The sequence below is a fragment of the Ursus arctos genome, unplaced genomic scaffold (genome assembly GCF_023065955.2).
Source record: "Ursus arctos isolate Adak ecotype North America unplaced genomic scaffold, UrsArc2.0 scaffold_20, whole genome shotgun sequence".
Classification (NCBI taxonomy): domain Eukaryota; kingdom Metazoa; phylum Chordata; class Mammalia; order Carnivora; family Ursidae; genus Ursus; species Ursus arctos.
The window spans coordinates 36,880,171-36,894,081 of NW_026622875.1; the positions used below are offsets into that span (position 1 = coordinate 36,880,171).

The window sequence follows — 13,911 nt, forward strand, 5'->3', positions numbered from 1 at the left end:
ATACCAAAAAATTGAAAATGACAAGCACTTTTTTTTTTCCCTTGAGTACGTTGTGACACAAAGTTGGATGAATCAGAGAACCAAAGGAGTGGGAGAAAATACAGCCATTCAATAGATATTTTTCTCAGTACCTATACCACACTAGACCAGGTTGCAGGGTACAAAGATGACAGGTGCGCTCAGCCTCAGAGAGTACACGGGCTTCTCAGGGAGTGGGGGCATAATGCATCTACCAATAATACTTAGGTGAAGGACATGACGTGTGTCATAGGAACTCAGAGCGAACATTGTTATTCCTTACAGATTCACAAAGGAGCACGCATCTCTCCAGAACATTCGAGGAGCATATACGTGTCTAATCAATGCCACCATGTGTAATAAACGTGATTTAATCTGTTCTATTTGTTCACTGTAACATTTTACATTTTCATCAGTTATGGCTGGAAGATTCTCTTCTAGTTAAGATATTACTGTTGATGATGATATAAATGCTTCCTGACCATTGTCATTTGAAGGGATTAGAAAACAACCAACATGTACCAGCCATTGTGTTCTAGACATTGATTTATTAAAGATACATCTATGAATCACACAAGACCTCTTTCTCTGTAAATATTGAGGACCAGTGGTCTTATATTTAAAAACACCAGCTTAAGGAAACCCCACTGGCTTCCCCTGCTATGAGTAAGATGGTTGTTTGCAGGAACTATCCCAAGAGGCCATTCATAGGCCATTATTTCACTGTGAAGACTCTGTTAAAAAGAATAATTGGTATCAATAACACTTACCTGTGTATGCAGAGGGAAGGTTACCCAGCCATAACAAGCCCAGAATCACACAGCCACTACTTAAAACAATGCAGTGTTTGGGATTTATGAGAATAAGTCCTGTCAGTAATAATGCCCTTATCGGGCCTTCTCGATTCATTTGGCATACGTTGCAGTGTGCTCACAGTTAAATCAAATCTGCCATGCGGTTATAGGCTAAGGTGCTGCATACAAGACATAAACGATACACACTGAAAAGGTTTACTTCTCAAAAACATGGCTTCAAGTGCCTTTATGCTTTCGTGTTCCTCTAAAACAGCCACAGGACCGTTTCAATTATAAAATCTGCAATATAACTAGTGATTATCTTAATCAATTGCTTAAGGGTATTGCAAAGACGAGGGGAAACAATTACCGTTACACAGAAAAATGGATCAAGCATGAACCGATGCAGCAGGAACACAAGGAAACAGACACGTGGCTAGACAAGGGAAGGGACCCCCAAACAACGATGATGACAACAACAACAAAGATCATCGCTTAACCTGTTTTGTCAGAGCTGGTATTGATGGTATTGGTAGTGATGGAGGTGAAGGTAGTCTTTGCGCTGTCCTTGGCAGTTACAGATTTCTGCTTATTTTTCATGGCTTCCAGTGCTTTGAGCTTCTTGGCATGTTTCGTGCCTTTGTAGTGGGCCGCAGCCTGGCTCTACAAAGGAGAACAAAATGAACCATGCAATCAGGCTCATTTCTAAACTGGCATTCTCTGTATTACTGCAAATACAGACTCCCTTTCAATAACAGGTACCATTCAAGCTAATTCTGGCAGTGGCCAAACAGTAGGGTTCTATTTAGAATGATGCTAGAAGCAATGGGAATCAAATTCTCAAACCTCTGGACCGAAATAAGAAATATTCTATTGTTTCTCTCAAGAGAAATGCAGCTGAACACTAACACGTCGACAACATTTTCTTGGTGGAGTGGAAAAAAAAATAAGAATCTATACCCATATTGCCTTTGCTCTGCCACAGAAGATGCTGGGTTCCCAAAGATTAACAAGGGCCCCAGAAAAGAGTAGCTCTCACTTTCTTGGCTCAGAAAATGTGTTTTCTCTTTCTACAATGTGTCTTATTAATATGATCCCCAACAGGTGTCTACAAGGAAAAGTTCACATATGACAAGGGAAGTGGGCACCCTGGAGACTAAGATCGAAGCTCGGGAGTTCAAAAGCAAAATGCACTGCCTAAGTCCAGATGAAGTACACAGAGCTGGGCAATTTCCTAATTCATTCTTTCTCCTTGCTTCCTATAGAGGTAGTCTGAGAAATTCAAGGGAGTGGCATTCCTTAAGCATGTGGGTTTTTCATGCCCTAGACCATTGACAGGAGGCTCCAGTGGGTTTTAACTACTTAATGGGGCCAACACTATTCTTTTATCTGTGACTTCTGAGATTTCCTTTTCAACAGTAATATACATTTTCCCAAGTTTATATTAACACGATTTTGTTGTTGTTGTTACTAGAGGCACATTAATTGAGATAGAAAATCATTTTAAAGAATTCTGTGTTTATTAATGTTTATTGGAAGGAAAGAAGACTTGGTGGCTTGGAGTGGGATGGGAGTGGGCAGGGAGATTCTTAGATTAGATTCTTAGATCAGCTCAAAACCCTTAAAAAGTCACCTCACAACAAAGAAATCTCAGTGGAGGACTGTATCGGTTAGACTACCCACCACTTCCCACAACTTACTTAAACTCTATGTTCCACTCCATGTTCTGGCACCATTTTTCCAGAAAAAGTAATAACCACACTGTCCTCTTTGTCATAGCAACTGTGGTAGGTAGGGCTGCAGTATAATATCTTTTTATAAATAGAGAAATAACCCACACTTTCATTTGCATCATTCTGACAAGTATTCTCAAAGGACTAGGTACCCTTATTGAAAGAACACTGGACAAGGAAATTATATTAGAAACAGTTTGAACAGAGAGGACACTCATGCATCAGTTACAAGTTTTCCAACAACACATAACATCAAAAGACATAGTGTGAGCCATAACGTGAAGTTAAGACTTGCTATAGTTAATTGAAGAACCAATGATAGATTGGATTGGGTTGATTGTACAAAAAGAATGCCACTTTGATGGACAGAGTTGCATCCCCTTTTTTTCCTGCCTAGTTCTCCTTTTTAATAAATCAAGTCCTTTGGCCATATCTTTTGAGGGCAATATGCTATATTCAATTAAAGCCACAATATAGACAGTCATCTTCTCTAGGCAACTAGCTACATACTTTCCCTTAGAGCAAAGTTCCTCTCTTCTCTCTGTCAGTATCCCTATCCTTGACATAGAAGTGAATGTTTTATCTATAATACATATTAAAAGACAGGGTGTAGATTAACAGTGCTATCTCTACATATACCTCCAAAATATACATTTTAGGGTCCCTAGCAAATCTGCATTCTCAGTAGTATTTCAAATCAGACAATTTTGTTTTAACACACCATAGGACCAGGTGAATGTCACTATTTTGGATATCAAGAAACTAACTCCAAACAAACAAACAAACACCAACCCTGCAAGTGAAGAAAGTACATACACCCCCAAAAATATTCTCTGCACAGGTACAGCTAAGCCAATGCTTCCAACCAGTGAAATGGCTCAGGGAATCGTGAGAAGGGGGTGACAGAATAAGCAATAGTTGGTGGGCTCCCAAGTGAGACACCTGGTCCATATAAGACATGATAAAAAAATGCATACTTGCTTGTTAATTGAATAATAGTCCCAAAGCATCTTAATAATTATTTTAATTAATTATTTTAATTAAAAATTATCTGACTTTTTAAAAAAAGGTAACTAAACCTTATCCCCAAATTTGAAAAAAAAAAACAATGAAGATCCATTTTCATGGATCTCATGCTATGGAGAGATCAGGACATGTAAAATTTAGGGGAAATGATGAAGTATAGAGGGGTTGATAGCCTTGGAGGTGATTAATGTGACTATGACGGTGCAGGCATATGTGTTAGGGGAGGAGGTGGGCATACAAGTTGGAAACTGAATATAAACAGACAACCCTTTCTGGATAGTTCACATTTTCTTTGTCATAGACTTTTATTTAATGTTTGTAGAATTTATTGGACTGCTCTTGGGTTATGCTGGTGTAAATTTTTCTAGTCTATGCACGTTGACCCCATAACTTTTGATCCATCTTGATACAGGTGTGTTGTATAAAGGTGTGTTCCTTGTGTAAAAGAAGTACACCCAGTGAGCTCTCTTTACCCCTTTGCCCACTTCCTGGACTGAATACATTATTCGGCCCCATCTGATATTTTTGAAACTATAGACAAAACTAGAGCCCTGCTGGGAGATTTTTAAAAAGCAGCAGTTGGCCAGAGATGCTTCTCAGCTACTTTTCCTTTGGGCAGAGAGGTGCCGTTGCACCACACCACCCTATATTCCCTCCGGGGTTGTTTACTATTATTAGTCAGTCTCTGAATCAAATCACCCCGAGAAACCTGAGAGCCATCAGACACAAGCAAACTATTATTTTTCACAAGAATGGTTTCAAGGTGAAATAAGTGTACTATTTCATTATGGCACATTTCAGCATCTGTATTTTAAAACGGAAACAGAATCAGACGATCAGAGTACACACAGAAGTGAGCAGAACAACAGAAACGGAGCTTTGACAACTTCCTCTTAAATAATGAGTATAATATGAGGGTACTGTATAATAAACGTCACTCCTGCCGACCCTGCAATAGCGCAAGACAGCATGAAATCTAACAAGCGTCATCCCAGAGGCAAGTGCTGACATTAAAGGTGCGCGCGCACATTCCTGTAGAATAGAGTGATGCCGCTTTAAATGTCATCACCACATCCTAGCCATCAGCAGCCAGTCACACCTTCTCGTCTTCAAATTTCATCTCTAGTATTTCAAAATGGCTTCAAGTTTAAATGCGACCGAAGTCCCAAAGTAGACAAAAATAATTATTAAGTGGCCAAAATTGGGAGAGGAATCTCATTTTTTGAAACACACACACACACACACACACTTATTTTACTTATCTAAGAGGCTATTTGATAAATCACATTTATCTTATGAAACTCACTGAATAATTTTGTTAATATTAATATTCATCTGTCATTTTATCACGTTAGCACCAATACATTGTACTAAAACTTTTACTCTCTTTCAACATAAGGTGTCTTAATATGATGTTTAAAAACTTAAGTTTATTGTTAGCCCACAACATCTAGTTCTCATAACCAGTTCAGTCTCATGAACACATGTGATTTCAAAAGGAACATGGTAGTTTTGGTTAGTTTGCGATATCATGTAATTTTGCCACATATGAAATTGTATTAAAATTAAATGAACATTATCATAGTAAAAGGAAACATCAGAAGAAGAAAGAGTAGTTATTAAAGAAGTTGTAATCCTTTTCAGGGAGGGGAGAGAGAATACTTGAGCCAGAGGAATTCCTTCTCTCTCTCCCTCCCTCCCTTCCTTTCTTCCTAAGAAATAGCTGATATTTCTAATTTTACCTTAGATTGTTGTTTTGGAGGTAAAGAAGAAAATAAAATGATAAAACATGATATAGTATCCTAAACTCTAAAACACTTACTTTAGATTTACAATTTTAAGAATTATTAAAAAATTACTTCAGGAAAAAGAAAAACATTTTGATTTATCTATGTACAGTTGTTTTTATATTGTATATACTCAACTCAAGTTTAATACTGAGGCAGTGTTTGCAGACTCAGCCCTGTAGGCTAGGGCCAGTGTGCATTTTAAATTGGTCAGCAGCGTATTAAATATTTTGAGTATCACTTTCATATATATCAATAGATTTCTATTCTATTCTTATTCTATCTTTATTATTGTTATTCTATCCTTATTGTATCCTAATTCTTTTATTATCAACTCTCAGCTTCACTTAACATTGATAAAAATAAAGAATTAGTTCTCAAAGTGTGGTTCCCAGACCAGTAGCAGCAGTAGCAGCTGGGATCTTGCTAGAAATGCAGGTTCTCAAGCTCCATCCCAGACCACTGAATCAGAGACAGGGGAGCTGGGGGCTTAGCAATGTGGGTTTTACAACCTCTCCAGGTGCTTATAATGCATACTAAAGTTTCAGGACCACTCATCTTAAACCTGTTAGAGCATTTTCTTCAAAGATGGCCCCTTCTTTAATAAATAGCCAAAGTCTAGATTTCTTTTTTAAGATGTATTTATTTATGTTAGAGGAGCGGGGAGGGACAGAGGGAAAGTATCTCATGTAGACCCCCTGCTGAGTGCGGAGCCCAAAGCCCACGCAGGGCTCAATCTCAGGACCCAGAGACCCGACCGGAGCTGAAGTCAAAAGTCGGTCACGTAACCAACTGAGCCACCCAGGTGCCCCTCAGAGTCTAGATTTTTTAAGATTAATATTTAATCATTGGGAGAGTTAACATTTACTAAATGTGAACAATGGGTATCACCCAAGAAAAACCGAATGTTTCTTTCCTTAAAAATAAGTCACAATAAGAAATAAAAAATAACTCTGATACAGAGGCAGTTGGGGAACTTCTATCAAAGAGGGATGGATGCAAAGAGCAAATCAACCTTAGTAACCTCCAAACAATTCCAAAACCCCGTAGAAGTGCTTTCCAAGTCCTTGAAATGTTCTCTTTTCAGTTTTTACCTTTTCTTTTCAAGCTAATTATTGTTGCAGCATGACCCTTTGGCCCTATTATTTTACCTTTATATTGAATGCTTTGCTATGATTTATTTTTCAGGGGCCTGGGGACATCCCCAGCTCAACAGCAAAAATAAATAAAAATCAAGCCCTGTGCACAACACTTAAAACGTTCCTATAACAAGTATCTAATCCACTATTTTGTATGCATCAGACTGACTTAGTGTTAGTCATGTCTAGCTTCTTTTATTATGTGCTTAGGGCTCTTTTACCGAGGGAAGCTTCTAGCCAGCAGACAAATCAAGACCACTCTGGTAAGCTAAGAGAGTGCCTCCTCTGTTACTCCATTTAACAAACTATTTGAAGAAGCCAAACTTACAGACAGAATAGTTCATTGTTTTACACTTGCCTTACTGCTGTGGATACATGTAGCTTTCAAATTCTCTTACATAATGGGGAAAATGACGTGATATAGATATTTTTATCGCTTAATTACATGCCCCATAAAGAATATTTAATAATTTATTTTAACTTGTGATTGTGTAGTTAACATGTAAGTAGATGACTGCATTATGAATAAAAATGAAAATTCTCTTGCACTGAGTCCCAAAGCGAAAAACATGATTCAATTAAGAGTGTTCTCTGAGCTCAAGTGATTGATGCCTTACTTTAAATGTGTTCTTGTCTTCTCTACTTTTCAATACAGAAATGAACAGTAAGAGTCGCAGGAAGAGAAAAAAAAATAGAACAAAAGAGATAATGCCACAAGAGTAGAGTGATTTTTATACATCACCACTACCCACTGGAAGAAATAAATTCTAAGGAAGAGAGGCATGTCACAGTTTCTCAGATACATTAGGTAACTCTTTGATTTTTATAAGCAAAGAAAATACCTTGTCACTAAGTACTTATGTAGTTGTGAAAAAAGTAATCTAGATGGACTCACTTATCTTTTCAAAGTTTCTCAATGCATCTACAAACTTCATGACTTTTAAGCATTAAGTATTTAATGTTTTCAAGTATTTAATGCGAGTGCTAAAGTTCGGGACTTATTTGAGTGAGAGAAGCTAATTTGAGAGGTCCTGCCTGGTTCCTGCTGTGAAACCACTGTTTTTGTGCATTTGGAATCCAAACAGCTGCCTCACTGACCTCTCGTGGTGGGGTCCTGACTGAGGCATGCCGGCTCACAGCGGGCTCTGGCATGTATGCATGATGTGTGTACGCGATATATATGATGTAATGAAGCCAAAAAGAGCAACTGCCTTTGCCGAGGTTTGGTCAATACTGATGGGAGCCTTCTGCAAGCCCGATACTTCCAATGAGTTTTAACTCTAGTGATACAATCACAAACATGTTTTGTATGGAACTAAGAGAAATCAGAAAAACCACTTTGTCTAACTACTCAACCAGGGTTCAATATCCTTTCACAACGCCCACAGCTTAACACTCTGCTCAGTGTGTGATTGTCACATACCACTCAAAATGTGGAGGGGGGGATTTAGAAATGTTGAATCTAATTATATGTGAGGGTCAAGTTGTCATAGGTGTTGGTAACAGTAACAGAGAAAAACGGCTTTATTTCCCAGCATGACATGTACGCTTCCTCTAAATAACCCCCAACTGCCTCCTCCAGGCAACTTACCTGCCCCCTGGAACCACAGTCCTGACCCTCACCATCACCATGTCTGCTCTCTAGAGAGAACAACTGCTTGCAGTGTAGCTCAGGGAGGCATAGCCCTCCCTCTTATTCTCTTAAGGATAATACCACAAGAAGAAATAATTATCAAGCCTTTGCATGACTACTTCCCTCTGTCTGGAGAACCATTACTTGTTTGGCAGATATCTACTCACCACATGTCACCTCCTCCACGGAGTCCTGGATAGGTCTGTGTTATAACACCTATGTCACTGCCACAAAAAGGGTTAAATATCTGTTTCTTCTAATAGAGAATGAATCTCTCAACAGAGAGAGAAAGACCGGGTGTTACTCCTCATTCTGTCCCTAGAACCTAGTATGGATCTCTAAATAGGTGTCTATTAAATACATGTTGAATTAATTTTACATTTTGATTTTAAAATGGAAATATGCATATGGTGTCTCAATGGATTTTGTATGTGAACAGGGTTCAACTTAATTCTCTGCCATTCTTTGGCACGTTGCCTTATCTGTTGAACACACTTTAGGGAATTTTTATGGCACTTAATGCTGGAAAAGCATCTGGCACAAACACAAACTATTATTTTTTCTCAGGGAGAAAGCTTATCATCAACCGCAAATTGTGCTATTTACAGGAGCTCTCTTTGCATGGAATGTAGCAAAGGAATAATATGGAGACTTTCACTTTTACAAAATTTTGATAAATAACAAGTTTTTTTAATCTGGGAAATGTAATGAATTATTCCAGTGATGACTCCGTAATTTAAGCTTTCTCTGAAGGACTAAATTCTTATATGACTTTTTAGTACTTGGAGAACGCTATTTCTCTGTTAACACTATTTTTAAACTTTCAAAACAGAATATTTTATGCTCTAAAACAATATAGGAAAATTAATTATGACATCATTAACCTACTTTCTTCCCTGAAAACCCACATAATAATATATACCTTGTATTTTCCCCTTCCATTGGGGAAAAATTATTAAATTCCTAACTTTTCCATAAACCAAAAAAGGGCTTCCGTCTATAATTTTATAGCATTTCTAATCTCTAATTCATAAAGTTGAGAATTGTTCTGATTGCAACTTTAATGGACTTGTCCTGAAGATGATCTCTAAGATATGCAATTGTTAATAAGATTAATTGGGTTCACAAAATAACTATTTATATTTGAGATAGATGTTTTGTCAGGGTTAAGCACCATACCAATTTTCTGAACTACTCTGAGTATATCAGGAAAAGATGAAGAGTGAGATCACAAATAACTTCAAGAACCTAGACCCTTATAAGCATAATCAACCTGTATCCCAGCTGCTGTCCATTCATTCACAAAGGACTCACAGAACTGTAGCCAGACATTATTGTAGTAATCGGAATAGAGCAGAGACAAGTCAGTATGATAAATTACATTTACACATCTTCTCTATAAAAAAAAATACCAAAGGCAAAGTAAAAAGATTTGAAAAAATATGAAAAATACTTGCAAATCCTACTGCAAAGAGGATTTCACATTACGTAAAGAATAGAAAATCAGGAGAAAAAAACACACCAATAATTAGAAAACTTAGCAAAGCCTTCATGCAATTCAATGAGATTAATTATCTCAAAGTACCTAAGGTTTCTTGAGATGGAATGGGGGCTCAATAATAAGTGGCCTTTTTTTTTTGGTCAAAATAAAAGAAAGCTAATGTTCATCTGTATAAATTAATTGGTGCCTAGGTTAGGACTTAGGAAATAAAAAAAATTGTGAATAAATTGTCATTTTGTGGAAATTGTGGGTTTAGGAAAAAGAGAGAAGAAAATACTTTTAAATAAGAGAAGTATGCCAACTGAACCCCACCTCAAGACACTCCTTTGACCAAAGAGGTCTGAGGTAAGACAATTTGTGGGCAAAACCCAGCAAAATCACCCAACTTCTCAAATAATGGTCTCTCGGACTAGGAAAATATTTGGTGGGCAGAAAAAGGTGTTTGTTGTTGTTGTTTTTAACTTTATGTAACCAAAGTTGCAGAAAGAAATGGCTTTGGCCTTGGATTAACTTTTGGAGGAAGGGTGAGCTAGGAAGAGACAGTGGCAATGACTCTAGAAGACTGAGTTATCCGGGCATGTGTAAGTGCCTGATTCCTTATTATGCCAAAATTTCTTCCCCTTGCATAAGAAAGTATTTATTTTCCCTGATAGACCAGGGGCTGCATGAGTTAAGTCAGCAAATCTAATCCCATGAGTTTAGAACTTAGAGAAAACTTCCACAAATGGTGAGGGGTTAATAGCACAGCATCCCCTTTGAACAATGAGTAGTCCTTGGTGGAATTCTGGCCAAAGGTTTTTTTTTTATTCCTGAATGATGCTTGGAGGAAGAGCTCAGTGTGTCATGAATGCATGAAGGAGATCCTGCTGTTCCTTTACACAGTGGATGTTTGTATTTATGGAATGCTCATCTGTGCCAGGTAGTGTGTTAAAGGCTTTATATGAAATTCTCACTTATTCCTTGCAAAGACCTATGAAGGAATTACACACCTACCATGAGCATTTCATAAATGGAGAGACAGAAAGCTAGAGCCACTCAACCACATAGTAAGGGCAATGCAGGGTGCGCATATATCTAACTCCAAAGACCACACACATAACTCGTTGCCAGTTCAAAAGAGACTGGAACATGGAGAACAACCCTATTACATAACTTCATAGTGGCTCACCTTGCAAAGGACCTAAGTAAGGCTAAATAGTGCACAGATATTATGCTCACAAATAAGAAATTATTCTTGATTTTTGTGGCCATTAATTCATGTAATTTCACTCGTAGTCTGTGTTAGGCCCATGCTTTAGATACTATTATTAGCATCATTCTGAGGGTCTACCTAGTTCAATTCTTTCCATACCAGCTCCAATAAAGCAATGCTGATGTTCGAAACAAAGTATGGAAAACTATGTGATGTTTGTTTATAACCCCGAATGTGAAGACTTCAGACATCAGGAGATATCACTGGGCACCGGTCAGTTCTTACACAGAGAGCCTTGTAGGCTTGGCTAAAGATTATATTTTTTACTCTTTGTTCAAAGAAAAGGCTGCTTGACAGTTTTAGGATACACAAAAACCACAAACATTTTGCGTTTTTGTGAGATCTCTCCGGCAGGAGCAAAGAACGCTGAACAGGAGGAGGAGGGCCAGAGTGGGAAAGGAGCAGAGGGGTGGATTTCTATTGCGGTGGCCCAAGGGAGAGATGCCCACAGCTAAGAATTAGATGATGAAAGCAAAAACAGAGAGAGAAGAGTGCACAGATTTGCTTAATCTGTGAGCTAAAAATGTCAAGAATTGACGATGAACTTTGAGAGGCGGTCTCAAATATGCCTCATGGATTTCTGCTTCTTGCAAACACCTGATTGGAGGTTCCATCCCCAGAATTGTTGATGGTGAAAGAAGTCCAAATGTTTGGGGAAAGAACAAGAGTCAGGTTGGGATATGTTGAGTTTGCGAGTCTTTAAAACATCTAAGTAAACTGTGGGCTCTGCAATTAGCTCTGTGGTCTGGAGCTGAGAGATGAAGTCTAGGCTGGAGCTAAACTGGGGAGTTATCAGGAACAGATGGTAACCGAAGCCACTGGGAAATGCCATTTGAAAAGCAAATAAAAGATTTTTTCCTGTTTAACCACTGAAACACAATCCTTAATCAGCTGCAACATTTGAATGAGTGAATGAAGACTCTGTGTATGGGATAACATATTTCCAAATTCTTCATTGAGCTAAAGCATACTTCATCACTTAGCTTCGAAAACGTCTTTCCTTAAAGTGCTTAAAATCTTCAAGTTTCAGCCACAGAGTGAATCATTCCTTTTCTAATCTTCACTCCACCATAAGTTAACTAGAAATAAATGACACGTTTCTCTCTGCTATATAGAATATCATATCTCAGCATTTGGTCTCTGGAGGCTTGATTCATAAGCATAAAAGTTCTATCACTGGAGCAGCAAAATGAGGACTTGTAAAGTCCAACGACTGAAGGCTACGATGAGTGGCCTCCAGACCTGGCAGTTAGTGCTTCTCTCAGTTAAAATTGTAGTGGATGGAATTAGCCATTTACAGAAATCTTATTAAAGGGTAGGTCAAAAGCAACAAGGCAGGATGGGACTACTAATCAAGGGCTGACTAAATGGAGGAGAGAACTGTGCTTAATGAATATTATTAACATGTCTGAGGTAACACCATCTTAGTTGAATAGGTCTCATCCTGGCATCTGGAAAAAGGAAATTTAAGATTAACTTCATCTAGATTTCTTTCTTTCCTCCTGATCAATGTGGGTGAAAAACAAAACCAAACCAAAAACCTAACACTATCTGTCTCTATCTATTATAACCAAAGGAGAAAGGGTTTGTTCTGTAAATCCTGTTCTAAAAATTCACATACATGTAACATTTAAAAGTCAATAATTGTAAAATTTAAGTACCTTCTGGCTTGTACATGTGAAGAAATAAAAATTCACAACTCCATGAGATTACTAAATCTAAGATTTGTCTAGTTTTTCAATATGTTCAAATGTTAATTTTCAATTTTTGAACAGACCTTTAAGACCTTTAATTTTAATGCTTTGAGGGATGTAGAGGACTGCTTTTGACATGTTTTTTTCTAATAGTTATTTGTGATTAGTACTAAGAAAAGTCAAAAAGTGTGTTCTCTAAATAAGAAGACATTAAAACTTTGACTTTGTAAATATTAAGAAATTTCTAACCATTGGATTTTCTATTGTATTATCTGAATCCTCAAATTGTTTGAATTTACCAGGGTCAAAACAAAATTAATAAGCATCTATATTTTCATGACAGGTTGGAATATTTGGATCCAATCTTAAATACAGGAGTTGTTTTAAGTGATGCTTGTTAATATCACTGCTTCCAATGCTTAAACCAGCAAGTGATTCCCCTCTTGGGCATACATTAACAATTTACTTTTTGCAGACAAGTGCACAAATATGATTAGCTTTTGCAAATTGTTCTTTATTCTGTTACTAGTAAGTAATTTTTATATTATTACAGTGTAAACAGATGCTATTTTCCACTACATATTCAGCTGTAATGAGCTAATTTAATGTATTAAAACAACAAAAGAACTTCAAGAATGAGTCAGTGATTCAAGCTGCATGGAAACCAAGAGAAAAATCAAGCATGAAGTTTGCAAAAAGTGTTCCAAAATTCAGCTTTCAATAAGGAATTGTGGAGCCCCTGTTCTTCGTGGTTGTTTAGCCAAAGCTATGTTTTCACCTTCACACCGTGAGTCCTGCAGCCTTCAGTGGAAGCGTTCCACAGGCTCCTCTGTTCATTGTGCTCCCATTTCCTGAAATGCTATTAGTGTCACTCCTTAAGGTTGAAGATTACATTTACTTATTTGTTTATCTGTTCATTTAAATATTTCTGTATACAACAAGTGTTTATGTTGTGGGGCATTCCGATTATAGATAGGCATTATGGGAAGTGGATCGAGAAAAGGAGATGAAGAAGGTGTAGCAATGAAAATCGGATAAAACCCTGAAGAATCTGGTATCACAGAAACCGAGAGAGATAACAGCTTCTGGAAGGGAATGGTTATCAGTACTGACTGCTGCTGCCATGTCAGATAAAAGGAGAGCATGGAGGGGCGCCTGGGTGGCTCAGTTGGTTAAGCATCTGACTCTCTACTTTGGTTGAGGTTGTGATCTCGGGGTCCTGAGACTGAGCCTGATGATGGACAGGGAGTCCGCTTGGGATTCTCTCCCTCTGCCCCTCCCCCTGCTCATTTTTTTTTTCTTTCTCTCCCTCTCAAATAAATATTAAAAAACAA

The 13,911-nt window shown here is 37.7% G+C and overlaps 1 protein-coding gene across 3 annotated transcripts in view; it reads right to left on the minus strand.

Annotated features, from left to right (window-relative positions):
- Nucleotides 1-13,911, minus strand: part of ZNF385D (zinc finger protein 385D) — an 855,124-nt gene that overhangs the window by 80,889 nt on the left and 760,324 nt on the right. For all 3 annotated transcript variants that reach the window (XM_026496932.4, XM_057315888.1, XM_057315889.1), the window contains one exon: nt 1,313-1,475. In XM_026496932.4, the coding sequence (XP_026352717.1) occupies nt 1,313-1,475 (163 nt within the window). The remainder of the gene's footprint in view (nt 1-1,312; nt 1,476-13,911) is intronic.